Source organism: Pezoporus flaviventris, unplaced genomic scaffold (assembly GCF_033815535.1).
Source record: "Pezoporus flaviventris isolate CSIRO_AGI_PZ_B2104156 unplaced genomic scaffold, CSIRO_AGI_Pfla_v1 ptg000036l, whole genome shotgun sequence".
NCBI classification, from domain to species: domain Eukaryota; kingdom Metazoa; phylum Chordata; class Aves; order Psittaciformes; family Psittacidae; genus Pezoporus; species Pezoporus flaviventris.
In genome coordinates this window covers 12,318,438-12,344,549 of record NW_026892584.1, presented here as the reverse complement: position 1 = coordinate 12,344,549, position 26,112 = coordinate 12,318,438, and the positions used below count along the sequence as shown (strand labels likewise).

The following is a 26,112-nucleotide window of genomic DNA, read 5'->3' as shown; positions in this document are numbered from 1 at the left end:
CTGTCAACTGAAAAATAGTTAACTAAGTACTGCAACAAACTACTGAATTCCTCTTTACATTCTCCTTTCTTTTCAAACTTCTGTTGGCAGTCCTTGTATCTGCCTGTGCTTTTTAAACACTATTTTGAGAAGGAAGATCCTTGCAAAGGAACATTCATTCTCCCTGAAATGGTTGTCAAATCATTTGGTAAAGAAAAGCTTCCATTTATGTTTTTACTTATTTCTTTGAAGTAAATTATTAGTGAGTGTTTGGATATCCTCTGTTAATAGCACAATGAGGATGGATTTTCTTTTGATTAAATTGAAGACATCTGACATTTTGGCTTTTTTCGTAAAGAATCTGTACCCTTAGGGAGGCTTTGCCTCTGAAATTGTTTTGCCTTTTAAAGGCGATAAGTTATGTCAAGTGCCAGAGAGGAGGGTTTTGTGCCTCATTAAAACAAGGCTCCCTGTGCAGCTAAATTCAGGTGGACAGGGACTGGTTTCTCTATTCATTAGGGTATTTTGCTTATTACAGACAATCATGTCATCTCTTATGTTTCTGTACTAATGCAAAATCTCTGATTTTCTTCCTAGTGTGAAGACACCTTACTACAGCTCCGGTGTGGTCATTGAGAGCAATGACATTTACACCAAGGTTTATGCCAAATTAGGTCTGATTCTGATATGGAATCAAGAAGATGCACTGATGGTATGTATGACCCATGTCTTTTTTATTGACATTTTACTGGGTTTAACAGACTACTGTATACTAAACAGAAGTTGACTCTCACAAACTGAACAGAGCTAGCGTGTTGGGCTGACTTACCCAACTGACACTCATAGTACCTTATTTTAAAAACATAGAAGTTCCCTTCTCTTCAGTGTGATATAGATAGCAGATGGCATGCAGATATTCTTACTGGTCTCAAGAAACAGAAAAGAAATGTTCTGAGAAGTAGCTAATGTTTTTGCTATAGCACCCCCATAATCCAATCTGTGTTTTCCTTCATTTGTCTTTTGAAGTACTGCCACCACCTACTTTCCTAATTTACAGCAAGACTTAAATTTTATCCCAGTATGCAATTAAAAAAAAAGGAGAAAATTTAAGCCAAAGCAGTAGTCTTGTGATTTTAAGAATACTTTACTTTTCATCTTTATCACTACTTCCGTTATTGAAATATAGAAATTTCAGTCACTTCTTTCTGTTTACTGTGTTACTTTTTGCATCTGTGTGTTTATTAACTATGTTACAAATTTATTTGCAACTTTTCTGAGAATTTCGGGTTCACCATCACTTCTGTCATTTAGTAACTTCTCTTTCAAGTAAAAGTATTTGTTTTGGAATGTCTTCATGCACCAGATAACTCTTTTCTGTTTTTCCTTTTTCTTTCCATTATCTAGGTAGAGCTGGACAGGAAATTTAATAACCATACATGTGGTCTGTGTGGGGATTATAATGGAGTTCCAGTTTACGATGAGTTTATCAATGGAGGTGAGTCATCCTACCATAGTGACAGTTATCACAGAAGATAGTCCGATAAGCATTGTGCATAAGAGAACAACAGGAGAGCGAATTTCACCTGAGGGATTTCTATGCCCCAGAATAAATATTATGTTCTAGTGCTGCATTCCTGGTCTAAGGTTATTTTATTCCCAGTAAATCATCTTGCCCTTTTCCCTACTGGCCTTCTTTAACTCTAAATTTTTAAGCACACTTAGACATAATAGACAAAATTGAGATCTAGGCCTGTGTCTGACAGGCACATTTGATAACATAGTAACCGTTTTCTTTGATCAGTAGGGTCCCAGGAATCAAATGCTCCTTGTTGTCAATTTCTGGGGCTCAGGAAGTCCTCTTTGCAATTTTTTTCTCATAGATGAAAGCTACAATTCAATTACATACGGGAATTTACAGAAGATCAACAAACCCAATGCCAAGTGTGAAGATCCTGATGAAACTCAGGCTCTTCCAAGCTGCAATGGGCATGTGAGTATTCCTAATGGTGAACTTCACTTGCATGGGCACGTGAAGACATCCTTGTTAGTGCGTGTGGAGCTGGAAAAACGTAGTACCTTCTAGGGCAAATGGTTTCTTCTTCCTTCTTAAATAACTATTGCTGTTCAGAAGGCAAGTTTTTGTGACAAAGGAGGAAGTGTCTAGAAGCTCAGGTGTTTACATATCTCTGAAATATTATTCTTCTTTCTTAGCGTGATGAGTGTGAGAGGCTGCTGACTTCCTCTGCATTTGCTGATTGTCGTTTACGTCTTAATTTGGAAATGTACATCCAAGCCTGCATGCAGGACAAGTGTGCATGTAATGGAAGCGAGGACTCCTTCTGCCTCTGCAGCACCATCTCTGAGTATTCTCGCCAGTGCTCACATGCGGGTGGCCGGCCGGGTGAATGGAGGACACACAGCTTTTGCCGTAAGCAGCTATATGAATTTTACAAAGAAATATTTTGTGGGTATAGCACTTTAACATTTGCATTTAAATTAATTCTTTCTCTACACAAATTATGTGTAATTAATCCATACCTTACAAATTTCATGCCAGTAGTGCAATAAACTGCATAATATATTCTTCTTCTTTTCTTCTTCTATTACCCTTGTATATTAAGAAATCATTTTCAGCAAGTAGGAATTCTGTTCCCATTGAAAACCTGTGAGGTCTGATGCTGCAGATGATTGGGATAATCTGATCTATTTGAAACCAAAAGAAGAAAATATAAAAAGCAGGGGAAGCAGTTCAGAAAAATGCTTTGCCAGATGATATCTGGCTTGGGACATCACTGACTTGAAGGGAATAGGGTATATAATCTGTGGTTTCTGAGGAATGATGAACTTTATATACAAATAACTGGTGGTGACTTTCTCATTCTTTCAGCTAAAACCTGTCCTGATACCATGATCTACAGAGAAAGCAGCTCACCCTGCATGGATACTTGCTCACACTTGGAGATCAGCAGCCTTTGTGAGGAACACTACATGGATGGTTGTTTCTGTCCTGAAGGCAAGTGTTATTCTAGGTGTTGCATGTGGACAAAACCAGGAGCTCTGGCGAAGGAGGTCAAAGCTAAAATATTAAATGTAGTCAATTTATATCTTAAAAATTAGTACTACTGTTCATTATTTCCCCCTAGGTGAAAATTATTTATAAGGTTTTTAAACAATATCATTATTGATTAATCAATGATTTTATTCTTAAATCATATACAGGTAATAAATCTGGTTTTTACTTCTTATTTCTGCTAATATATAGAAAATCATGCTTTTTAGGTTCAACAGTTGTGATACAATGGATGTTATTTGGCTAGAGAGTGATAATGAGGGTCACTGAGTGAAATTCTCAGACTCATTGTCGACCATATTTAAAGTCATGGCAGTCAGGTGAAGTTCCCGATGACTGGAAAAAGGGAAATATAACCCCCATTTCAAGAACGGGGAAAATGGATGACCCAGGGAATTACAGACCAGTCAGCCTCACCTCTGTGCCTGGCAAAATCTTGAACAGATTTTCCTGGAAGGCATGCTAAGGCACATGAAAAACAACAAGGTGCTTGGTGACAGCCAGCATGGCTTCACTAAGGGGGAATCCTGCCTGATCAATTTGGTGGCCTTCTATGATGGAGCTACATGCCAAGTGCAAGGTCCTACACCTGGGTTGGAGCAATCCCAGGCACAGCTACAGGTTGGGTAGAGAAAAGATTCAGAGTAGCCCTGCAGAGAAGGACTTGGAGGTGTTGGTCGATGGGAAAATGAACATGAGCTTGCTGCAGTGTGCGCTCACAGCCCAGAAAGCCAGCCGTATCCTGGGCTGCATCAAAAGGAGTGTGACCAGCAGGTCAAAGGAGGTGATCCTGCCCCTCTGCTCTGCTCTTGTGAGACCCCACTTGGAGTATTGTGGACAGTTCTGGTGTCCTCAACACAAAAAGGACATGGAACTGTTGGAACAATTCCAGAGGAGGGCCACGAGGATGATCAGGAGTCTGGAGCACCTCCTGTATGAAGACAGGCTGAGAAAGTTGGGGCTGTTCAGCCTGGAGAAGAGAAGGCTCTGTGGAGACCTCATAGGAGCCTTTCAGTATCTGAAGAGGGGCTATGTGGATGCTGGGGATGGACTCTTCATTAGGGACTATAGTGATAGGACAAGGGATAACAGGTTAAAACTTAACAAGGCTAAGTTTAAATCGGATGTAAGGAAGAAATTCTTTACTGTACAGGTGGTGAGGCACTGGAATGGGTTGCCCAGGAAAGTTGTGTATGCTCCATCCCTGGCAGTGTTCAAGGCCAGGTTGGATGAAGCCTTGGGTGACATGGTGTAGTGTAAGGTGTCCCTGCCCATGGCAGGGGGTTGGAACTAGATGATCTTAAGGTACTTTCCAACCCTAACTATTCTATGATTCTACTGTCAACCTTCAGAAAAAATATTACAATGATAGTCTACAGAATATGCCAGAATGACTGAAAATCTAAACATGTGAAAGTCTGAGATTGTTCTTGTGTACTTGCATTAACCTTTTTGTCTGTGTGTAGCTATATAAACAAGTAGACTTAGGTTTTCAAAGCTGGATTAAAGTGCTTCCCATGTGTCTTATAGAAAGCACAAACAGTATTCTTCAGTTTTGATAATTTCAGCCTTTGCTTTCTGTGCTGTATTGAGAGCATGCCTCCTCTGAGAGTTTCTCCTCTCTGGAAATCACTTCTTTCAGGAACAGCTGGAATAGTTTACTGTTGTGCTTTACAGGAGCTGTGTATGATGATATTACTGAAAAAGGATGCATACCTGTTAGCCAGTGCCACTGCAAACTCCATGGAAATGAGTATTCACCTGGAGCAAGCATTACCAATGAATGTGAAGAATGGTAAGGATCACAGTTGTTTATATACCTTTCTTTGCTTGATTGTAAATGGGTCTGTGTTTTTCAGTCTTCCACTTAGTCATAGGAGACTTCCTGAAAACATTCTGAAATTAGCATTTATATTGCATATTTATACAACCAAATCTTTTTAAAGTTTTCCTGTATCTATGGCATGTGGCAGAGGGGAAATCTTAAGGAAATGGTAAAATATCCATTTTTAAAACATTGTGGTTTTCTTGCTGTTTGCTAGGTATGCAGATGCTTTCAGTGCTCTTAGCTCCTGTAATACCTACAAGCATTTTTAAATTATTTGTCTGTTTATAGCACCTGTGATTCAGGCAGATGGACATGCAAAGATTTACCTTGTCCAGGCACATGTTCAGTGGAAGGAGGCTCCCATATTACCACCTTTGATGGGAAGAAATACACCTTCCATGGAGACTGTTATTATGTGTTGTCCAAGGTACTGTGCACTGTAGATCTTTTCTCTTTTTTGAGTAAATACAGATGTCTGTCCACTGATGTGTATCAGCTGCCAATTGTTTTATTCCATTTTTATGGGATGAGGGAATTATAAATGCTGAAAACTGTACTGGAACATTTAGGAGGGGCTGTAATAGCGCTTCTGGGGAGTTGAGCACTTACTACAATGGGTTGTTAACAAAGTGAGATAGTAGACTATGTATGCTGTTATTATCCAGTGGAGTCCTTCATGTATAAGAAATCAAAGGATCACTCTGGCTGCATGAATATGTAGGCTACAAAAATTGGCGGTTCTTAGGTTTAGATGCTTTCAACCAGATTGGTAATAGCTGTTCATGTGTCTAAGTGTCAAAGTCAGCTAGGGAAAGGAGCTGGGCCTGTTTTTCTAGAGAACGACAAAGATCTTGAACTAGAAATTGTAGGCAGTTCGGATTCCAGAACCAGTGCTGAAATGGTGGTCCTAATAGCTAAGTTCTAGAGTAACTGTTATTGTAACTGATTACTTTAGTCTTTGTTTTGAAAATAATCTCGTGAAATCTTTGATTTGGCTAATGGGTATTTATTTCCCTGTGATTGTAGGGTTTTGTAAATGACAGTCATGCTCTCCTGGCAGAACTGGCTCCCTGCGGCTCCACAGACAGGCAGACCTGTTTGAAAACTGTTGTGCTGCTAGTAGATGACAAAAAAAATGTAAGTGTTCTGCTAGATATGTTGAAAATTAGCATATTTCCATTATTGTACAGCAATAACTAATCCTTCTGGAGTCACTGTTGTGGACAGATAAGGTACCTCAGGCTGAAAAGCAGCTCAGGCTTCTGCCTTGACAACTCAAAATAGACCTAAAGGGTACAGAAGATGAAATTCAAATAAGATGACATTTCCCCCTTTCCTCCTCTGGTATATGATTCTTCTTACTGTATTCAGGGTTGGCTGGAAGTAAGAGTGCCATTCTTCATCTCCTCACAGCATTTTACTTTATTAGGATGCAATTTTATAGACCTAATTGTGTCTTCTTCAGAAGAGACACCATCTTTGAATATTGATACAATCCAACTTTCTTAAATGTTTATATTTTCATTCTTTTTGGTATTCTGTTTTGTTATGGGAATATCTAGATTATATTTATACCTAATTTTACATACATGTGCACATAATTTTCCTTCCATGTTTCCAGTGTCCCATGTCCTTTCCTGCCTAACTAGGACAAACCCAAACCAAAACAAATCAGAAACCTATAATTTTATGTTTCTGTATGTACAGACTCTCATTTATGAGGAAGTTTAACAAACTGCTTTCTTACCATGCCAGAATCATACTAAATCATTACACTGGAGCTGTGGCACATGCTTTCATAGAGATTTGGAACTTGATATAGATCTTGAAGGCCTAGCATTTTCTTGCTGGAAATAAAGTGGCCAATATAAATGAGATTTGCATTTCATTACTGCTATAAATTGTTGTAGGCAGGTGTAAGTGAAACACTGAACAGCAAGACAAAACCTTACTTGTATCCTACAGGTCTGCTGCACATTCGATTTTCAGACGTTCTTCATTCCAAAGATTTTAAGTTCTAGCCACAGTCTAAATGTGCAGAATGTCTCCCCTCTTGAATGTTTTTTTTAGTTTCTTTTCCTCTCAGTACCTGGAACCTCATTGATTCTATTTGCTATTATGCAGGTTGTGGTTTTCAGATCAGATGGCAGTGTGTTACTAAATGAGATGACCATGAACGTGCCTCATGTGTCAGGTAAGGGAGATAGTCTTGTGTGTCATATGTCATACACCAGCCTTCTCATGTGGAATTGTATTTTTTTCAGAGGCAAAAGTGGAAAACAGTCATATGAAATTGCTCAGATTTTGGAACTTGGGGATGAAAGTGGTTTACTAGTCATCACTGAGAATTTTATGGGCAGATTGACTGTATACGACGGATGATTGAAAAAATGTCGTTTCACTATTTTTCATACCTTTTGAAAATACTTTGGCATGTAGCTTGGGAAAGAGGAATTGCCATGGCTTAAATTTAAAGCCAAGCCTGGCTACATGGTGTGAGTAGGTCCTGGCTCTCATTCATGGTGAGGCTTAGGCATGTCTGCACCATCCTGCTTCTTCCCCATGCTTTTTTGGTTTTTCATTCCTTGTGAGAAGAAAGCCTGGCAGAAGGTAACTGCTGTATTTTCTGGTCAATTAGGGCAGGAAAGAAGGATGTACTGTGTAGCATCCTCTCATCTTCTCAGCTCAGTTGACGCATCAATGTCTTTCAATATAAGCAGTGAATTTAGACAGGCACTTTCAGAGGCTGACTCAGATCACCTTATGTGGGAGCAGAACTTCTGGTGCAAGGTCATTATCAGACAGCAGCTGTGGCCTCTTGGAGTAACTGTTGAAAGGAATGCAGAACTTCTCTTAGAACTCCTTTTTAGATATGTGTAGGCAGCATACTGATACGGCATGTGTTGCTTCTTATTTACTGGCCTATCTGCAGATGAAAGAAAGTAATTCTTCATCTGAAAGGAGAAGTATTCATGGGGTGATACATTCATGAGCACTTGTGCAAAAACAATTACAGTGTGTAGCTGAAAGTTTAGAGAAATTAAAGTGCTTTGGGCAAGAAAATAGACCATCTAATAAGAAGATTGAATGGATAAATAAAGCATACAGTAGTGATTTACTATAAGAAATTGGTTAGCCAGTAAATACTGGGATTTTTTACTTCAGAAAAGTTTTTGATACTGCCTCTCAGACTATCCTTCTGTACAAAATGTCCAGCAGACAGCCCATAATAGGTTGGGTGAACAATTGGCTGACAGGTTGTTCTCAGAGTTACAGTAAATATGGTTACAACAGGCTGGCAGACAGTCACCAGTGAGGCTCCCCAGTGAGGCTCAGTTTTAGGGCTAGTGATGTTTAATGTTTTTATAAACCATCTGGATGCAGAAGTCAAATTCACATTTAGTGAGTTTGCCAGTGTGGAGTTGTGAGGACGAGCACTGTATGTAGATAGCCAGCAATTTTTAGAGGAAAGAAATGATTACTTTGAGCCTCACCTCAGAGATTTCATGGCAGGTTATAACTTAGAATCTAGTAAGTGTTTCTTTTGGCATCCTGTGTTTACCGCACAGTTCATATTTTGTGTTTTCAGCCAGCTTCTCGGTATTCAAGCCATCTTCCTACTACCTTGTTGTACAAACTTCTTTTGGGCTTCAGCTGCAAATCCAATTGTTTCCAGTCATGCAGCTGTTTGCAACTGTGGATCAATCAGTTCAAGGAAAACTTCAAGGTAAGTATCTAGTCAAATGGGAAGCAAAGCCATGCTGTACCACAGCTGAAGAGTCATGTATTCATATATGGGTAATAATTCATGCTACTTACTGATTCAAGAGGAGGAAAATGAAAACAGAAACCAAAACATTGAAAGAGAATTGACTCAAGCAAACTAGAAATGCATTTTTATTATTTCACATTGAAGTCACCTATCACTCCAGTGCCAGTACGTGAATGTTTCCTAGAATATTCCTTACTGTTGTATTCAGTTTCTTTTTTAACAAGTCACAAAATCAGGCTTTTGGTGTAATTTGTGGTTTTAATGTCATCAGAAAGCATAAAACATACAGGACAGGATGGTGGTCTTCTGAAGCAGTGATATCTTCATGAAAACTATTCTTCTCAAGAGGTAAAGATTTAAAGTAGGGCTCCTTAATCTTCACTACTTATAGTGTGCATTAATATAACAGTGGAATTATCAGCTGTATGAACTTCAATTCTAATATTTGTGATGAACCATTGCTTTCCCTTTGACCTTTGAATGAGAATGAGTAATGATTATGTGATTTTTTTTGCCATCTTTTTCAATAGGTCTTTGTGGAAACTTTAATGGAATGGAAGGTGATGACTTTAAAACAACCAGTGGGCTGGTAGAAGCTACAGGATCTGCCTTTGCTAACACATGGAAGGCTCAATCCACCTGTACAGACCAGGCAGAAAAGCTGGAAGACCCCTGCAGTCTCAGCATTGAAAGTGGTAAGCACATTAATAAGTCAGATAGTTGCTGTATATTACTGCAACAGGCAAGTAAGCGTTGTAGTGTGGCACTGATGGTTTTTTTTAGAGGACCGTCAAATTAATAATTAATTTCCGCAAGTATGTATACATAGGATCCCTGAAGTGAAGATTTAGGGGGTGATTGCAGAGGAATCTTGAGCTGGAAGGCAGGGAAACAAGGTCATTAATTTATATTCTCTGCAAAGGCAGCTTGCATTTCCTAGTATTATTTCACCCTATGTTTAATTTAGCTTTGTGATCTCTGAATAAGGGCTGTCACAATTCCATGTAGACAACTTGCAGCAGAAAAATACAATGTTTGATTTTATGACTGTGTCTACCGCTAGATAATTGAATATGAGAACAGAAATACATGTACAGTGATTGCATATAGTTTCTCCTCTCCCTAAAATGCATGCAGTTCTCTCATTTGTATCATTGTATTGCAGTTATGTGACAACATAACTAGACATGGCACAAGGAAGATAAGTGAATATAATGAATGTAATGATATAATTTAATTTTTCTCTTTCTTTGCAGCAAATTATGCTGAGCATTGGTGTTCTTTGCTGAAAAACTCAGAGGGTCCTTTTGCGAAATGTCACTTAATCATTGATCCGTCAGAATACTATAAGGTATTGTAATCTTGAACTCTTTTAGTACTGCCTTATTTCAGATGGGTGACTGTAGACATTTATTATTGTTCAAACATTTGAGACATTACTGAGTAGCTTGCCCGTAACAGCTGGTGAGGCTTTTGCAGTGATTAACTGAGGCAGCATAACACGCATTAGAACTATTTCATATGATGAGTTTCTTGCCGAGTGCTGCTGAAGAAAAAGATAAATTTGTTCTTCTGTTGTCTTACGTTTTGTATTTAATGTACATTTTCATTAGACTGGATATTTGAACTGGAAAGAAGATTCAAGAGATGCAGAGATGCACAGAAAGTTTAAGTCTACCCTTACACATTAGCTGCTAATAAGTCAGGGAAAAAAAGTTATATATTTATTACGTTTCCTGTGTTGGTTACAATGTAACAGCAAATTTTCTTTTGTGCCAAAATTATGCAGTTTTGTTCCCCTCGTGTTCATCACTGTTGAGCAGTAAATGAGGCCTACCTGCGTAAAAAGGAATTTCTATTTCTTTGCAGCACTTTCAGTCCCTGGTCTTTGTCCTTTCCTTCCATACTTCTCCAAGCATAGGAATTAATAAGAACAACATCAAAAAAAGGACACAGAATATTTTGTAGCAACTGAGTTGCAGTTTGACCATTGGTTTCCTGTGGGCTTACTGACCCTTGTTCTCTTTTTTCAGAAATGTAAATATGACACCTGCCTCTGTGAAGACAGTGAAGAATGCTTGTGTGCTGCCCTGTCCTCCTACTCAAGAGCCTGTGCTTTCAAAGGGATCATACTGGGAGGCTGGAGGCAAAGTGTCTGCAGTAAGTAGTGGAACTGTAATCCATGTGGAATTATTTAGCCATGAGATGTAAGTGGGTTCTCTCTGAATTTTGTTGTCAATGATCGCAATGTTAAAGGATTTGGAGTATCTTAGAAATGTCTAATGGACTTAAAAGAGATAATGCTTATAAAATTTACTAATTCATGTTACATTTTTTAGTTGTCATTTATTCATGACATATTTATAATTAGCAAGCGAAGTTTTTCACTTTCACTTTCTTTTCCCCATTTGAATAATAATTTTTATTATCTTTCTATCTTTGACTAATGAAATCACATCCATCATGGCTTTTACATTGTCTTTGTTTATCAGTGTCTTTGTTTATCATTGTGCTTCCTTTTCATCAAAAGTATAGTATTGTTGAGACTAGGAGTTTATTACATTGTGCTCTCCCTCTGATTATCAGTGTGTGGAACAAATATGAGTATGAAAGTAGAAACTATTAGTAGCAATCAAAAGGAAGTCTTCAACAGGTAAACAAAGTTAGGCCAATGTTACTTGACTTAGGATACCTGTTGAAGACTTCCTTTTGACTGCTACTTAAATAAAACCTCAGGAAGTATTTTTACCTTTACATGCTGCACAGCCAAAGAAACCAAATGGAAATGTCATGGTTAAATTATCCACCCTGCATCCCCTAATTATCAGTTTGTTTATTTTCCCTCCAGCTAGTGAAGTGTCTGCCTGCCCAGGAAATCAAATCTTCCTTTACAACCTTACAATGTGCCAGCAAACCTGTCGTTCCTTTGCTGATGGTGAAAAGCATTGCTTGCAAGACTTGGCTCCTGTGGATGGCTGTGGGTGCCCATATAATACATACTTGGATAACCAGGATACCTGTGTGCCCATCTCCAAGTGCCCATGTTATTACAAGGGATCATACCTGGAACCAGGGGAATATGTCACAAAAGATGGGGAACGCTGGTATGCTTTACTGTGGCTTTTTTTGTGGGTGATAAAAGCCCTTTTAAAATTTACTTATTAGGTATAAGTTCCTTAAATTTTTGTGGTGCTTTAATAAGCACTTGTAATGCATTTCACAACATCTTCATGCTGAGCAAAGCATCATCATGTTGCAATGCAATTTATTAATAATTGAGAAATGCGGCACTGTTTGGAGGTCAAAGTACTGGTCTTCACAGATAAACATTACTCTGAACTTACACTGTTAATAAGCCTTTGTTGAGCAAAGGGGTAAGAGGAAGATAAAAGTCTGTCTATAATTTTATGTTGCTGTTTTCTTTTCTGTCAGGGACAGATTGCTTGTGTTTTCCATTGAAGGAAGGTTCCCTTGATATGTATTTACTGTAGCATAGGCTTTTGGAAGGAACTTCCACAATGCTGGTATTTTTTATCATTAATTGACAACTGTTTGCTGCATGAATCATCAGTGCAAACTGTGAAATACTTCTCTTATTCAGCAGATGAAGCATACAGGCCAACAAAATTGCAACGTATGAGTTAAATAGGCATGAAAATGTATTGTTTATCCAAATGAAGGTTTTGATTTAAATTCTCATTATTATCCATTTCATTATTGTGTGTTTCCTGAGCCATCAAAAAGCTCAGTATTAAGGATTAGTAGAATAGCTGTCTTAGAATAGCTTAAAAGATAACCTTCCAGCACGTTATGCCTAAAATCTTGCTGTGTTTTTTCTCCTAGTGGAAATTCGTGACCTCAGTAGTGCTCACCTTGAAATATCCATAGAAATTATGCATAATAAATACTAATAAATACTCTCAAATTTGTATTAATAAATTCTTAGATTTAAATTGAAGACACTGACCTTACTTTTTTTTTTAATTTCTACTTTCTTCACTTTTCTAGTGTTTGCCGAAATGCAAAGATCCAGTGTACTTCAGTGACAGTAAGAATGCAAAGTAAGTGACATTCTATAAAGTAAACTAAAATAAAAGCCATAACTCAACCTCCAAACCCAAACCTACACTTTCGATTGAATTTTCCACTTCATTGTTTTGTGTGTTTGCTTTTTATCTTTATGTGAAACAGTTAGACATTTTCAATTTGTTCTGTCTTCACTGAGCTTTTTTTTTTTAATAAGGATAGCCATACCCTGAGATTTCTGTCTCAGTAACTACCAACTTTCACACATTTATTTTGCCTTTTCTGGGTTCATCCAAACCAGCAAAATACCTTTCAGGTGTAACAGAATGTTCTTCTAACAAGACGTACTTTGACTGCAATGCATCCCCAAGCTGGAATTCACAAACACCTGTACAACTTAGCTGCCACACTCCTCAAACTGATCATGTATGTATTTAGTTTTTCTCCATGTCATGTTTCCTTTATTCTATATTCTTTAAATGACACAGTGCAACACAGAAAATGCAGTTGTAACTAGCAGTTGATTTCTCTTTGGTTTAATCTTCTTTTATCCCAAATAATATTACTCATTTGGTAATAATATGCAGTGCTTTTTCATAAATTAACAATTTTTGCTCCGATTTCTTAGTTCCAGGCAGAGTGTGTCTCAGGCTGTGTGTGTCTGGAGGGTCTATTTGATGATGGGAAAGGGGGCTGTGTGGAGGAGAAGGACTGCCCATGCATTCATAACAACCAGTGGTATTCTCCTGGACAGCAGGTAACAGTGGACTGCAACATCTGGTAAGTTATAATTTTGTACTGTCTTCTAGAATATATTCTATGCAGTAAATTAATAGCCATGTGTAGGCTTATGTACTACAGTGGCTGCAGTAGCTGCAAGTATAAAACTTTATTTTCAGGCATGCTGTTTGCTATCTGAGGAAACACATATTGTGCTGAAAATGTTGGGTAATAGTTACTTCTGTTTTCAGTTGGTATCTCTTATTAGGAAAGTACACTCTTTTTTTGAATATGAACACTATCAGATCTGAAAAATGTAGCTAGCCAGAGTTAAAAATCATGTTATAGGGTTAAACCCAGGATAAACTATTGAAGTTGAAATTTAAGACCCTCTGTAACACTGGAATTGGTATTGTGCACATTGTCATGTTTTATCAGGTGGTTGAGGATTCGGTTTATTCTGTAGTTTACCAAACAACACACTCTTGGTGAGATCTGAAAATTCAACTCTTCTGTTCTCTTCTAGTACCTGCCAAAAAGGGGTTTGGAGCTGCACTGAAGATGTGTGCTATGGGACTTGTATGATATATGGAAGTGGCCATTATATCACCTTTGATGGAAAATTCTATGACTTTGATGGAAGCTGTGAATATGTGGCTACTCAGGTAGTGCTTATCAGGGGTGCTGAAATGGCATCTGATTGCCTTGACGATATCCTTTTCTTCTTGGTTTTGTCATTTCTTATTGCCTTTCATCAGTCTTCCTGAGGTGTTTGCACATTCTGCCAAGATAAATTCTGAAATTCTGTATTTTCAGTGCCATCAAGCTGTGTGAGTGTGGGCTTTTTTTGATACAGCAGTCACAAATTGTATTATGTAAGAGGACTGTTTTTATAGTGAGCACTAACAACTCATTATCAGTTGTCAAATAAACCAAAATTCTTAAGTTTATGAAACAAAGATATTTATATTTAAAGATATATTCCTCATTTTGTTTTATTGTCCCACTTCTTTCCCAGGTTTTGCCACACATTAGACTCTGAAATATTTATATGTATGCAGAGAGGTATATGGATATGTTTGTGCATCTGTAAAAATAGATATATGTAGGATTTCACGTATGAAGCAGCAGTAACAATGTATTCATTGTGGAGATTTAAATGATTCTAATTAGTATGAGATTGAACTAAAAATTAAATATTCTACCTAATCTTCTTATGCTCATTTTTAACTTTTTCTATAGGATTTTTGTGGTGACAGAAATTCCAGCGGCTCATTCAGTATCATCACAGAGAATGTCCCTTGTGGAACTACAGGAGTTACCTGCTCAAAGGCTATTAAAATGTTTCTAGGGGTGAGTAATGATGGTCAGTGAATATCAGTATTCAAGTATTAAAAAAATGAAAGTACTGCTCCAAAGCCACATCCCTAAAAGAAGCTATCACAAGCAAAGGTTAGAGGCCCTATCAAATTTATCGGTAAAAGCGTAGATTCTCAGGTACTAGAACCTCTGTCAAACAAAATTGCTACACTACTTCCTGTCGTCTCAGAAAGTCATTCTAGACTTTGAGCTATTGGTTTCAGATTACTTGCATTGTTATGAACATATAAATATTTTTTTCATCATAAAAGTTAATGTTATAATAGTTCTCTCTTTTATCTTTCAGAAAACTGAATTGAAATTGGAGAACAAAGATTATAAAGAAATTCAGCGAGATACTGGTGATGATGTACATTATTGGAACAAGACAGTAGGCCTCTACCTCGTTATTGAGGCTAGCAATGGTGTGATGCTTATCTGGGATAAGAAGACTACTGTTTTCATCAAGCTGACCCCTGATTACAAAGTTAGGACCTGTCTGTCCTTTTCCTGAAGTAGTAGTATGAATAGATCAGTGAGATAAGGAGACATATATGTTGTTCTATTCTGACTCCATGTTTGATTCCTATATCCTGTGCACACTGATTATTAGCTTGCAATATTACTATCACAGCTTGCAGAAGTGCTACTGGAGTTCCTTACTGTCCATCATGATGCATTGCAGAGGATGCATAGCATGTGATTGCAATAAAACTAAACTTCTAAGGCATTCTGAGTTTTTAAATGTTAAGAACTAAACATCCAAAGTAATTTAGGGAATGCAGATTGACAATACATGCATTTGGAAACCTGCATAGAATCTCAGCCCTGATTTAAAACCAGTCTCCCCATGCAGTGTCTGGAGATGGTTCTGATTTCTGAAAATCAGCATGCTGAGTTATACACTACGAGATTCATTGTGGTGAATAAGGAGGTGTGGGGCTGTATAAACAAGATGTTCCTTAAGGCGGCTGATGTACCTTAAATAGCACTACCAAAAATTCACTGTTGTAAGTTGCTAAATTCTTTCTTTCAAGAAAAATGAGTCCCTGTCATTTTTTTTTCCCCATGGATTAAGTGGTGCTCATGATGTTAGAAGTTTTAAATAAAAACAGTTTTGAGCAGAATAAAACTCACTCAGGCTTATATTAATATAGCTGAGTGATGATAAATTGAGAAAAATGAAAATAAATGAATTCTTCTCAGCTGAAAGAGTTTTACACACTCTGCAGTGTTATAAGTTGGATGAAAAGATGCCACAGTGACATGGAAATACACTAGATATAATGGGTTTCAAGTCAGGAAGACATGGCAACTGAATAGTTTGCTGAGTACACAGACAAATAAAGGTTTATTTATTTTATATTTTTTATAATTTTATTTTATAAATATAATTATTTATATAGAGAGATGTTTACTATATAAACAAATACAAATTTTATATTTATTTATAATTTTCTGTTAAAATTATTTGGAAGTAAAGATGAAAATGCTGGTTACACAGAGAGTCAGTTGTCCTCTTTAATGTCAATGTTTTACTTCACTAGAGTCTGTTTCTCACTTCTGTAGTATATTTAAAATCTGTGGATATGTTAATTTTTTTTCCAGGGCAAAGTGTGTGGTCTGTGTGGCAACTTTGATGACAAGTCTAACAATGACTTTACAACAAGGAGTGGGCTGCAGGACACTAGTGCTCTAAAGTTTGGGAATTCCTGGAAACAGTCTTCCATGTGCCCAGATGTTACAGAAGAGATAAAGCCCTGTGATGTAAATCCACATCGGAAGTCCTGGGCAGAGAAAGAATGCAGCATCATCCAGAGTGAAGTCTTTAAAATTTGTCACTCCAAGGTTTGTAGAGGGCAGTAAGTGACGGGACAGCATGGTGCATTTCCGTTACTGCAGAAGCACAGATACTGTCAAAAATGAAGTGGCTAAATAGTTATATTAAATTAAGTCTTCAGTACAGCTACAGGTGTCAACACATTTTACCTAGCCTTAGTCAAAGTAGTTTGAGTATCTGTGGCAATGTGACTGTATCAGTACTGGCATCACCCCTGGCTGTACAAGCCCATATTCGTCCCTGCAGTTTCACAGCTTCTGCTATGCAAGTTAGCTTTATAAATCTAGCCTGAATAGGTCTGTGTGTACTGCAGTTACACTATCTCTTCCTGAGAGACTAGCATACTGTAATTTCTGAAAGGTCTTGTAATCATCAGACCCCTCTTCTGACAGAAGCAACATACTATGCTTGAAAGGTGGCTGTTGGAGAGACCACTGCTGCTTGTTAAATTCAACCCACAGAAGGAATCCAGGTTGGAAACGACTGACATTGTACAGTTTAGTCATTTACTAGCTTTGCCACTGGTAATGTGCCTCAAATTCTCATATGCCATGTCAAGCCAACAGCCTCCAGACTACAGTGCACAGGGAGCAGTGCCCTCTACTTCTTGTCTCTTTCCTAAGTATGGTCATATTAAAAACAGTTTCTTCTTAACTCACAGTGGAAAAGTCACAAAGAATTACTAATTTAATTAACTTAATATGTGTTTCTATGTTGATTCCTTTAGCAGCTATAATCCAGACTAAGTTACTCTTCTTGCAGTCCCAAACAAAAAGTATTTTGCTAATATGTCTTTCTGTTATTAGTCACCACTTGGTTGGCAAAGCTTATTGGAAGGTTAGACTTCATTGGCATTAAACAAACTTGGTTTTGAGAGCAGTAAAATGTAACTCTGTTAAAAAATGTGGGCACAGACAAGGACTCTAATTTTTTCAGTCATAGCAAATTATGAAAGTACTGTGTTATCCAAATTATTATCCGAAATATATTAAGCAGCTGGAAGCCTATAATCTTTGTGATTTGGTAGTTCTTAGAAACAGTCTCATTACTGCCCAGCTCAATTCCCATATCTCAGGAGATCTTTCAAGCTTACTAGTTTGAAAACTAATTTGGAGATGAGCTGGGGGATCATTTCTTTCCCCGTCAGGTGGACCCAATTCCTTTCTACGAAGCTTGTGTTCATGATGCTTGCTCTTGTGACAGTGGTGGAGATTGTGAGTGCTTCTGTTCTGCAGTTGCTGCATATGCTCAAGAATGTACCAAGCACCAGGCCTGTGTTTTCTGGAGAACTCCTGATATATGCCGTGAGTAACAATCAAACACAACTTTATCTTTCTGGCTGCTGTCAGGAAACCTATCAAATAAATCATTAATAATATAAAATTTTATGTATCCTAAGTTTAATAGCAGAAAGTCCAGGTCCTATACCTCAAAAGAAATTTTGTTAGCTTAACATGTAGATTCATTTAGATTGTACCTTTAAAGATCTGATCAGAGCTGCAGTCTGGCAACTACACTTTTATCCAGCTTCTCTTTTTTTTTCTCTTCAGCGATATTTTGTGACTACTACAACCCTCGTAATGAGTGTGACTGGCACTATGAGCCTTGTGGCGCTAATATCATGACTTGCAGGATAATTAATCATGTCAGCACCAACTTTTCAATACCATACCTGGAAGGTAAATTCCTTGACATTTTTGTATTTTATTTCATATACATTTGTTCAGGTACCGTGTGATAATGGTGGAATAGTCCATCATCTTGACGAATCAGCTTCATAAATATTTCTGTATCTGTTATATAGAATTTATCTCCAGTCTTATATAAATGTTTCATACAATGTAATTTGTTATGTATTAACATCAGTGGATGATCGTTACATTCCTGGTAGCCATAAAACTAGGTCTCTGCTTGGATAATATCCTTAAATATGCAAGATTATTACACCATTGTTATTTTGCATCCCATCATAAGGGCATTTCAAGAGAAAGAAACCTTTTACATGGTAAAGAAGCAAGTTACTGATATCTAGGGGGTTTTAACCTCATCATTCTTTATGAATCAAATCCATCTTGACTTTATTAATGTGCAGCATCCTCTTATCTTTAAAAGGAAAATATATTTGATATCAGACACACCGATGCTGTTATATGTTGTCAGAGGGCTACTGGGGGCTACCTCCATCTTTAGTTGATTTCAGAGGGCTACTGGTGGCTACCTCCATATTTAGATATATTAGTATGTGAAAGTCATTTTGTTTGGTAACTGAAGAAGAATCTTATGTTAGGGGACTGCAATGATCCAATAATGTGAATGGCTTTACAAATATCATCTGTTTTACCACATGATAAAGTTGGAGAAAACAGCGACTTTTTTGGCCTCACAGTCTTTTTGATCTGGACTGGAAGCAGTTGTCTGCAGTTCAGAGATCATAAAGAAATTCCTGTAGTTACTTTACATGTTACTTTAATCCTTGAACTGCTGGTAACAAAACAAACAAACAAAAAACCCTGAAAAACCCTAACCAAAACATATTTTTCTTTTTTTTTAAAAAAAACGTAATTCCATGTTTTGAAATAGATTATTTTAGATTATTAGAAGGATTTGGAAAGTGTCAGAAGGCAGATCATTAGATATCCAATTATCTTTCTATATTTTTTTTTCCAGTGGAAATATAGAGCACATTTACTTTTGTTACAGCTTCTTTAATACTGTCTAAGAGTATGAAGCAACTTTTAAATATCAGTTAATTAGTTGGTCGTTAAATTCATAGGCTATTTGAGACACTGGAACAGGTTGACCAGAGAAGTTGTGGATCTTCCCTGGATTCACCCCTGGCTGTGTTCAAGGCCAGGTTGGATGGGGCTTTGAGAAACCTTTGCTAGTGGAAGGTATGCCTGCCTGTGGCAGGGGGTTGGAACTAGATGAGCTTTAAGGTCCCTTCCAACCCTAACCTTTCTATAATTCTACGATAAATAGAATTTATGCAATTAAGCATTGGATTTTACAAAAGTTTATTTGGAAGCAGGATAGAATATTTTTTTAAATGTATTTACATGAAAAATGCAATGAGAATTGACATACAATTAATCCGTTTCAACTGGGGTTTAGGTCACTGGGCAAGGGTGCACAAAAATGCAGATAAATTATCTGTTTGGGATGGAGATACCTGATCTATTGAAGGTGCATAAGCAAGGTCTAGTGTTCCAATAAATGTAGTGAAAAACTTGTTTGTTAATGAATCCACTTCCATATTCTTTACTGAATTATTATTGATACAGTGATGACATTTCAATATCTGTAGAAAAATGGGGGTATTTCTTTGTCTTAAAATTACTAGCTGCCCATAGAAATTAATATAAATTAGGGATTTTTCCAAGATCTCAAACTAGGAAAAAAACAACTTCTCTAGTTTTCTTGACTAAGCTCTGATTTAATCCTCCTCACCCCAGTATTATCAGTAAGAATTTTTTGATGTCTTTTGGAAAGACTTACTGTCTAAGGTTTAATTTGAATTGGAAATTTTCTGTTTTATTAGCTATGCTTTATTCAGTGAGAATCATTTACCTTCAGAAGATATCCTATCATTGAGTTAATTCTTTATACTTTTTCTTCATCCTGCATACTGCTCTGCTTGTCATCAACAGGTTGCTATCCCAGATGCCCTGATGACAAGCCTGTTTATAATGAAGAGACAAAGGAATGTGTGACTGAAGATCAATGTTGGTGTTACATCAATGGAACTCATGTTCCTCCTGGGCATGAAATAACCACAGAAGAGAACTGTACAAAATGGTAAATAAAAAAATTGCAGAATTTTTGCAGTATTTTAGGAAAGAATTTATGTATGCTGAGGCCCTCATTTACTTAGCTGGGCTTCAAGCAAATAGAGATGCAAGTTCAACTGAAGAGCTGGAATATTCTAGTATTTATCTGTACAAGTAATAGCATCAATGCCAACTATTCCAGTTGAGATTTAGATTCAAAAAATGGGGCAATTACCGTACGTATATATTATAAACTTTTCATTCGTAATTTTCCAAACCCATAATAATCCATATTTCAAATTGATAGTGTCATTATAATAGGTGTGTTAATGATTGCAGTAGTATATTTAAGTGTCCTAAAAAAATTAATGACATGAAACCTGGATGTGTCTCTATAACGTTTTGATTCTCATTGCTCTCTCTTAGTAGAGAGGGCCTACTCTGCCTTGCATTCTCACTTAAAACTGGGATTTCAGATTCACTGTAACCTGAAATTTTTTAGCCCTGAAAGAGATAGCTGAGTCTTAACTGCTTACCCCTAGAACCTTACTAATGATAGCAGTGACATCTATGACTCTACATGGTGACCATAGACACACAAAACACCCCTTATCTATCTATAAGTTCGCTGCCCTGAAAAGCAGTTGCTAATATTGCAGTATTGCAACTTGCAACACATAGCGATTCATGATAATTTTAAGATGTACTTAAAGAATGAAAGTGATGACTTAATTTAAATGAAATAATGATAGGTAATATTGGAAAATATTACACCCAGAAAAATATCCTGTAGGATGAATAAAGATTAAATGACAAATTTCTACAATTCTATGGTCTTGGCTCTGCTAACAGGTGCCATAAAACATCTGCAATATGTTAATATTTGAAAATTTTGCTTTTAGTGTCTGTGGTCCCTCAGGATCTATACAGTGTACACCAATCCCAGGTAAATAACATTTAATTTTTCTACAAGTTAATGAAAAAAAAAATGGATGGAGCTGCTACATCTGTCTCTACAAAAGACTTAGTACAGGTTTGGAATAATTCTTTTCAGTGCAAGAAAGTTGTGGCCAAAGAAAATTGGGCAGCACTTTTGTTAAACCTTGCTGTTAGTATTTCTTGTTCAAACTTCTTCTCACTTCCCTTTATTCTTTCTCCCAGTGTCCCATATCCAAACTAATGGATTTCACTACAAGAGTGAAATGAATATTTCTACATGTTCTAGAGAACATGTATTATTGTAGAAAAGCGTGAGATGGTAAACTGCAGTTGTTATTTCTTGAAGAACATTTTAAGACCTGGTTTGTAACTCTGTTCTTCCAAGTGTTTTATGCAGGGCTTTATTTAATGTTTTAATGTTCCTCTAAATGTCAAAATAAATTAGTGCCATGTATTAGATCTAAGCTCCACATATAGATCTGAAAAGAGCATGCCTGAATCATGTAAGTGCTTACTTGTCCATAAATAATAAGAGGCTTTGTCTCTTACCAAGTAGTAGACAAATTGCACAGTAAAGCTGTTTCTTGCAGGATGTCCTTGTGTCATCAACGGAACAAGTTATGAAGTGGGTGAAATTGTGGCACAAATACAGGATGGTAACATATGCATCACATACGTTTGTGCAGAAAATGGTTCTATAGTTGTTGGAAGTACTTATCCTTGCCCGACATCTACTTCACCTACAACCATTTCAACCTCCTTTCCTACCAGTACTCTAACCACCACAGGTAAAACTTCAACAGAGATGTACATCTAAAAATTATTTTCTTTAAGTAAAATTCTTTAAAGATAGAAGTACAAGTATATGGCCTCATAGTTGACACAAATGGAGCAATACTTATGAATAGTTTTATCACTGCACACTAAGATTTTTAAAACACTGAGTTAATTTACTTTAAATGGAAGAAATTGTAACTATAAATGTAGATTGTGCCTTCCTAATTCTGAAAAACCCGTTAACATTTCAAAACCCTGCTGAGATAGAAGAAGTTTTATCAGTAGTGTCTGCAAAAAAAATATAATTAGGATATTTAAAACTACTATTATAGTTTTTCTAACTTTGCAGATGATGTACTCTAATTTTTTTCTATTTCAGTTACCACTACAAGCCCTCCAATAACTACAAGTAAGTTTTAAATAGAAAACTACGTTAAAAAATGTCAAAAGAATGCTTAAATTAGAAATAAATTGAAGATGGCCACTATAGGAAAAATATGTATAAAACAAAAAAAGAAATTTTTTAATTGCAAAAGTACAGTAAGTGTAGAGAGATGACTTTCAAAGGCCTCTGCTTGGTGATTTTATTTTGATATTAATCTTCCTATTGAAAAACCTCGTAATATAGAACAAACTGTAGAGCTCTTTTTCTCTACAGAAAGAAATATTTTCTCATTTTGAAAAATTACTAGTTGCAATGGGTTGCTCTAGTCTCTTATGAAGTAGAATACAAAATCAAACTTCACAGAATGTTCTCTGTAAGCTCAATGATGAATCTCTCTTTTCTTGCAGCTCCATGCTTTGGTTTAATCTGTAATTGGACTGAGTGGTTTGATGTTAGTAAACCTGAAGAGGATGGTGGTGACTATGAAACCTACGATGCAATAAGAAATCAATATGGAAACAAAATATGTGAAGCTCCTGAAAATATTGAATGCAGGGCTAAAGATAATCCAGATGTTAGTTTAGAGGAACTTGGCCAGAAAGTGGAGTGTAATGTTACATATGGACTAATCTGTAAAAATGAGGAGCAAGATGCAACTATTTGGCAACTTTGTTATAATTATGAAATCAGGGTAAATTGTTGTGAGTGGCATGAAATTTCTTGTGAGACTACAAGTACACAGCATCCAACACAAACTGCAACTGCAACCACCACTAGCACAACAGTACCCATCACCAGTACAGCCAGGCAGCCAACAACAATTACCACCACATCCATACCCACCTCAACAATCACAAGCGAATTCACACCGTCGGTTACCACCCCAGTAACTCCAACCTCTCCAGGTATTTAACAGACCAATATTCTCTACTCTTGCTTTGTATAGTAGAAATACAGGGCTGTCGGTTACCAAAGGCATGTCATTTTCATAGCACATCCTGAGCTGGCAGGAAGTCTTATTTATGCTGGTCTGGGTGTCTCTCCTCCTGCTAGAGACTTCCAGAAGGTCCCATTGTGTGAGACTAGGCTAGGCCTTGATTTAGAGTACCATCATTCTAGGCATTATCTGGGAGGAGCTTGACAGAATTCCTTCTATTTCTCCTTCTGTTTTCCCTCTAGCAATGCTAAAGTTTGCTAGTACTCTGTAAATACCCTTCATCAGGCTGGCATTGCACAGCAGGGAAATGACATGACAATTAGACTGGAACATATTCTTATGCATACTTCCTTCCCAGACTACAGCTTCCCCTCTTAATTATTACTTCATGACATAGCAAGATGTTCCAAGTAGTAAGCCAGGGATAGAAAGCTTCACACAGCCTAACTCCTCCTCATAGTCTTACCTATTATTAGGTAATTTTGCTTACTGAGAAGAACATTACAGCAGTATCTCTAGAAAAAACACAGGGGCAATGTGTAATGTGCGACTTATTAATTCAAAAATGCGAGAAAAACATTGCCATGACCTTGTCTGCGCAGTAATTTTGAATTAGTTTGCTTCTAGGGCCAGACTAGAAGGACTAGAGAAACAGAACTTTACAGTGGTAAGAGTGGGGTGACGGATATAGGTCAGTGGCACCTCCCTAACACATCATTTCTTTTCAATGCACATTATGTCCCACTCAGGTCTTTTGTAACTTACCTGTTTTCTCTATCACCACTATTTATAATAGGAAGACCCTCATCCGCAATGAGCACAGGGTCTTTTCCACCCCTGTCGACAACCACTCCCATGCCAACACCATCAGAGCCTCCCAGTAGCACTGCCAGCACCTTGATGCCCCCCAGCACCACGACGCCCCCCAGCACCACCACCAGCAGCACTGCGGGGACATCAGCAACCGTTCCTGCCACATCAACACTTACCCTAACTACTGCGAGCACATCCACACCCACGCCAACATACACCACCACCACACCACCTCCAGGTACTTGTCTAGTCTGTGCTCTCGTGTGTTGCCTTGCTGTGGGAGAAATGAAGGTTCGTGAGCACCTCAGCTTGTGTCTTCTGTCTGGGATCAAGGATGGGAGTAGTTGTTGTGTGTTCCCTGAAATGACAAGTGCCCAAAGTTAGCCCTTGGTGTGGCTGGCTTAGTGGTGAGGAGGGTGCAGTGTCCTGGGTAGAAAGTCTTGTGTTCCTTGGCTGAAGAGAGCCCTGAGGGTATTTTCTGTGCTGGTGCCTCTGCCCACAGCTTAGACAGGTACTGAGCTGCTGGGAAATCTTGCTTTTGCTGCTTGACCTCATCCTTCAGCAAGAGAGAATGTACTCAGCAGGCACCATGGTGTGCAGTGGGAGTGGAGCTTGGTTTTGTGGCATTATCATTCCAGGTGCTGTTTGGGCAGAGCTGGGCAGAGTTTCTTTGCTTTCTTCTCTTGTGTTGCCTCTGTGGCCATTGCTGCCACTCACCTGTGGTTCTGTCTGTACGAAGCTTTGAAGGTTTTCTCCACGAGGCGCTGGGGAAAGGTTTCGGAACACATATTGCCCCTTGCCTTGAACCTGTGCTCTGGGCAGCTGGACTCTCACAGCGTTCCCAGGACTGCTGTTTTCCATCTGTCTGTGTGCTGCCGGGAAGCACATTGAAGTTTCAGCAGCAGCAGGTGTCCTGTGCCTGCTTCCTATGTGCTCACAACCCTACCAAGTGCTTGGTTTCTCTCTGGGATAATGAGGTGGTGTGAGTGGCAACAGAAGGTTAGAGAGTGGTGGGAGTCCCTGCTTTGTCCTGCTCTACCTCATCTGTGGCCCTTTATGTGCGCAGTCTTTGCACTCGAGAAGCCCAATAGAGCAACATGCTCTAGCTGTGAGGGAAACACACGTGCCTGTGTGTGCTTTGTTGGGCCATTAAAGAGAGGCCTGTCCACACAAGGGACTCTGTTGCGCCAGGGTTAAATACTGGTGTAGCAGTGCCCGAGGGGCACCTTTGTGTGCATTGGACTCACAGGGCACCACCCTCGAGTGTGCTGGTGCTCTGGCTTTCTGTATCTGTTCTCTGATTTTTCCTTTTGTGTCACCCCCCCCCAGAATGTGACTGTGTCTGGACGGACTGGATTGATGTGAGTTACCCAGATAGTTCTGACAGAAACAGTGGTGACTATGAAACCTTTGAGAATATTCTGAAGAACAACCCCTCCTGGGTCTGTGTGAAAGCAGAGAATATTTCATGCAGAGCAGAAAAGTTCCCTACCATTCCCATTGCGGATTTAGGGCAGAAGGTGGAATGCAGTGTTAACACGGGGCTGACCTGTAACAACAGCGATCAGGTCATAGGAGGCATAATGCTGATGCCGGTCTGCCTCAATTATGAGATCAGTGTCTGCTGCATCCCCAACATACCAGAGTGCATTCCCACAAGTGCCACCACGAGCAGCACGACAGCCCTTCCTTCATCCACAATGAGCACAGGGTCCTTTCCATCTATGTCAACAACCGCTCCCATGCCAAAACCATCAGAGCCTCCCACCACCACCACCATCAGCACCCAGGAGACATCAGAAAGCATTCTTCCCACCTCAACAACCCCCCAAATAATCACCATAACACCAACAGCTCCTCCTACAGAACGACAGGGTAGGTACATTACTTATATTTGTTT

The 26,112-nt window shown here is 38.2% G+C and overlaps 1 protein-coding gene across 1 annotated transcript in view; it reads left to right on the top strand.

Annotated features, from left to right (window-relative positions):
* Nucleotides 1–26,112, top strand: part of MUC2 (mucin 2, oligomeric mucus/gel-forming) — a 52,192-nt gene that overhangs the window by 5,068 nt on the left and 21,012 nt on the right. The window contains exons 3-32 of the mRNA XM_061464245.1: nt 577–691; nt 1,384–1,474; nt 1,860–1,969; nt 2,191–2,407; nt 2,867–2,992; nt 4,727–4,844; nt 5,166–5,304; nt 5,904–6,014; nt 7,002–7,071; nt 8,467–8,604; nt 9,180–9,344; nt 9,906–10,000; nt 10,683–10,809; nt 11,498–11,753; nt 12,658–12,710; nt 12,992–13,101; nt 13,304–13,455; nt 13,922–14,060; nt 14,638–14,748; nt 15,062–15,241; nt 16,363–16,602; nt 17,742–17,898; nt 18,145–18,273; nt 20,242–20,389; nt 21,264–21,307; nt 21,891–22,088; nt 22,457–22,486; nt 22,870–23,367; nt 24,196–24,450; nt 25,542–26,087. Of these exons, the coding sequence (XP_061320229.1) occupies nt 577–691; nt 1,384–1,474; nt 1,860–1,969; nt 2,191–2,407; nt 2,867–2,992; nt 4,727–4,844; nt 5,166–5,304; nt 5,904–6,014; nt 7,002–7,071; nt 8,467–8,604; nt 9,180–9,344; nt 9,906–10,000; nt 10,683–10,809; nt 11,498–11,753; nt 12,658–12,710; nt 12,992–13,101; nt 13,304–13,455; nt 13,922–14,060; nt 14,638–14,748; nt 15,062–15,241; nt 16,363–16,602; nt 17,742–17,898; nt 18,145–18,273; nt 20,242–20,389; nt 21,264–21,307; nt 21,891–22,088; nt 22,457–22,486; nt 22,870–23,367; nt 24,196–24,450; nt 25,542–26,087 (4,868 nt within the window). The remainder of the gene's footprint in view (nt 1–576; nt 692–1,383; nt 1,475–1,859; nt 1,970–2,190; nt 2,408–2,866; nt 2,993–4,726; nt 4,845–5,165; nt 5,305–5,903; nt 6,015–7,001; nt 7,072–8,466; nt 8,605–9,179; nt 9,345–9,905; nt 10,001–10,682; nt 10,810–11,497; nt 11,754–12,657; nt 12,711–12,991; nt 13,102–13,303; nt 13,456–13,921; nt 14,061–14,637; nt 14,749–15,061; nt 15,242–16,362; nt 16,603–17,741; nt 17,899–18,144; nt 18,274–20,241; nt 20,390–21,263; nt 21,308–21,890; nt 22,089–22,456; nt 22,487–22,869; nt 23,368–24,195; nt 24,451–25,541; nt 26,088–26,112) is intronic.